This window comes from Danio rerio, chromosome 9, assembly GCF_052040795.2.
Source record: "Danio rerio strain M-AB ecotype USA chromosome 9, GRCz13ab, whole genome shotgun sequence".
NCBI classification, from domain to species: Eukaryota; Metazoa; Chordata; class Actinopteri; order Cypriniformes; family Danionidae; genus Danio; species Danio rerio.
The window spans coordinates 29,267,669-29,270,000 of record NC_141029.1 but is presented as its reverse complement, the minus strand read 5'-3'; the positions used below and the strand labels follow the sequence as shown (position 1 = coordinate 29,270,000).

General features: G+C 32.0%; 1 protein-coding gene across 2 annotated transcripts in view; it reads left to right on the top strand.

The window, feature by feature from the left end:
• The window catches only part of poglut2 (protein O-glucosyltransferase 2), a 12,638-nt gene extending 10,769 nt beyond the window's left edge, over positions 1-1,869 (top strand). The window contains exons 9-10 of one of the 2 annotated variants that reach the window (XR_015498795.2): positions 384-1,375; positions 1,473-1,869. Coding sequence is in view for 1 of the 2 variants with exons in the window: in NM_200931.1 (NP_957225.1) it covers positions 384-488; positions 1,704-1,721 (123 nt within the window). In the remaining variant the exon portion in view is untranslated. The remainder of the gene's footprint in view (positions 1-383; positions 1,376-1,472) is intronic. The other variant, NM_200931.1, reaches the window with a different exon arrangement.
• Positions 1,870-2,332: the final 463 nt, after the last annotated feature.

The following is a 2,332-nucleotide window of genomic DNA, read 5'->3' as shown; positions in this document are numbered from 1 at the left end:
ACCATAGACACTAAGTTCACACACCCCACAGGTCATGAACCCCAGCACTTTATGGTTTTCTATAACCATTGGTGCAAACATTAATCTTTCAACACACGATCTGGCCTCAAAGTACTTCTCAGCAATAAACCTGTGTGTGTTTGAGGTGTGGAAGTGTTGAGGTCAAGACCACAGCGGCTACTTGAATTTTATGTGATTTGTACTGCAGATAAAGATGCTTGTTTGGCTTGATGATGTTGCAGTTGATTAAAAAAAAATCTAATAAAACGACTTCATAAGGACAGAGGAAAAAGGTTGACTGATCATAAATGATATCGCTGAACTTGCATATGGTTGAGTAAATGTAACTAAAAAGTATGTTTCTGTGTGTTTTTGTTTTTTAGAAGTACGCTGAACTGCAGGTGACCAAGCCCAAGGTTCGAGATGGTATGGAGCTAGTAGAACAGCCAAAGGATGATCTTTTCCCATGTTACTGCGCAAGAAAAAAGGTCTTGGCTATACTAGGCTACTAATCTAAATTTATTCATTAGAAATGGTGGTAGTGACCATGGTTTGTCATCGTTGTGCAAAAGTGTATCTCTAGGATTTGATCAAATTAAAGATTATACGCTCTAGTGAGACACTGCTATATATATTGTATTTTACAAATGACCTTTTGTATTTTTTGGACAGGGTTTGCTATTTATCAATGTTTGAAACAATTTGTGTTGTTAATGATTACCTTTTAACATCACATTTTCAGCAGAATTAAATAAAAGGTTTATTCTTAAAAGGATTGTTCCCCAAAATTCCCTTGATGCTAGATTGTTAGTATGAAGTTAAATGTCTGTGCAAAAAACTAAACATAATTTACAGCATATATTAATACCTAAAGTGTACATATTAGTCACTTAATAGTATAAAACGGTCTCTTGGAACCCCTTAAAAAGGTTACACCGTTACAGTATTTATACCTTTATTTCACATTTTTAAATATTTGATGAATAATTCATATTTTCCCAAATTTAATACAGTACTCTTGACAGAAAACATCAGCAGTTCAAACTTTAAGTATCGCCTTTGGCTGAAATTACACAATCTAATCCTGTTAGTATGAAAAAGCTGCTCCCGAGCATGTTCGAGTCTACGACTTGTTGCTAGGACAACAACAGCTGGATGAGTTTTGAAGAATGAAAATATTCTGAATTTGTGTCAAATAGTCAGTAATCGAATCCAGCTATGAAGAGCAGACCCAATGCTGTAAATGTGTACAGGAATGCTTGCTGAAAGTTTTCTCGCACAGACCAATCATTACTTAATTTCTCCTCGGTGTATCATTATAGCGACAGGTATTCATTTTGGTTTGACTTTTTTTTTTTTTTTTGACTGGTTAACAGTAAATTTTCATTTTAGGATAAACTCACTCTATACAGTTATCTTCAAAAAGAAAGAAGCAATATAACACCAAATGCCATGATGTTTTACTGGTACAGTTAATTAAGTAATTGATGGATTTACTGTGGTTTCATAAAGCACATAAGGGGGCAATACAGTTTTGACTTAGATTATTTATCAGATAACTCTGATAAAATGTTTATATGAATTCTTTATTCCTCATTTGGATAAAAGCATCTGTTAAATGAATACATGTAAATGGCTAAGTACTTCGGTACATTAGCCCTGGATCCCATCAGGCAATTTTAACAGATTTTGTTTTTGTGTAGGTCCGAGATGAGCTGTGAGAGACCACCTATTTCTGTTGCAACAGTGCCCATCTCATTGACAATGGATTTCCACCATAACAGGTTCCCAAGACTTCAGACAAGTTTTGTTTTTGTGACTGCAATGAATACTTTTTGTGTGTGTGTATTAAATCTCTCCATTTCTAAACTCTTGCTGGTCTGATTTATAGAAGCTGTAGGATTATATATTTACAGCGTATAGCATAAACAAGAACACCCCTTTTAAAAATGAACATTTGTGTTTCTCAGTAAGTCTAGACAAGGTGTGGTGCATTTGAACACCAATATGTTTTTGTTATTTTATTAAACAGTTATATTTATATAAAAAAAGAGTTTGTTCACAGATTATCATTAGGAATATAAAGATAATACTTCTAAACTCAAATGAGGTATTGCAATAAATAAATAAATAAATACATAAATAAATAAATAAATACATAAATAAATACATAAATAAATAAATATATAAATATTATTTTTAGATATTTTTTTCTGTGTTTCTCTTTATTTGTTTCTCTTTATTATAATTTTATTTAATATTTTCTATAACATTAATTTGGAGTATTGTTTTTTGAATCATCATCGTAAGTTATTACGAAAGAGCATTCGTG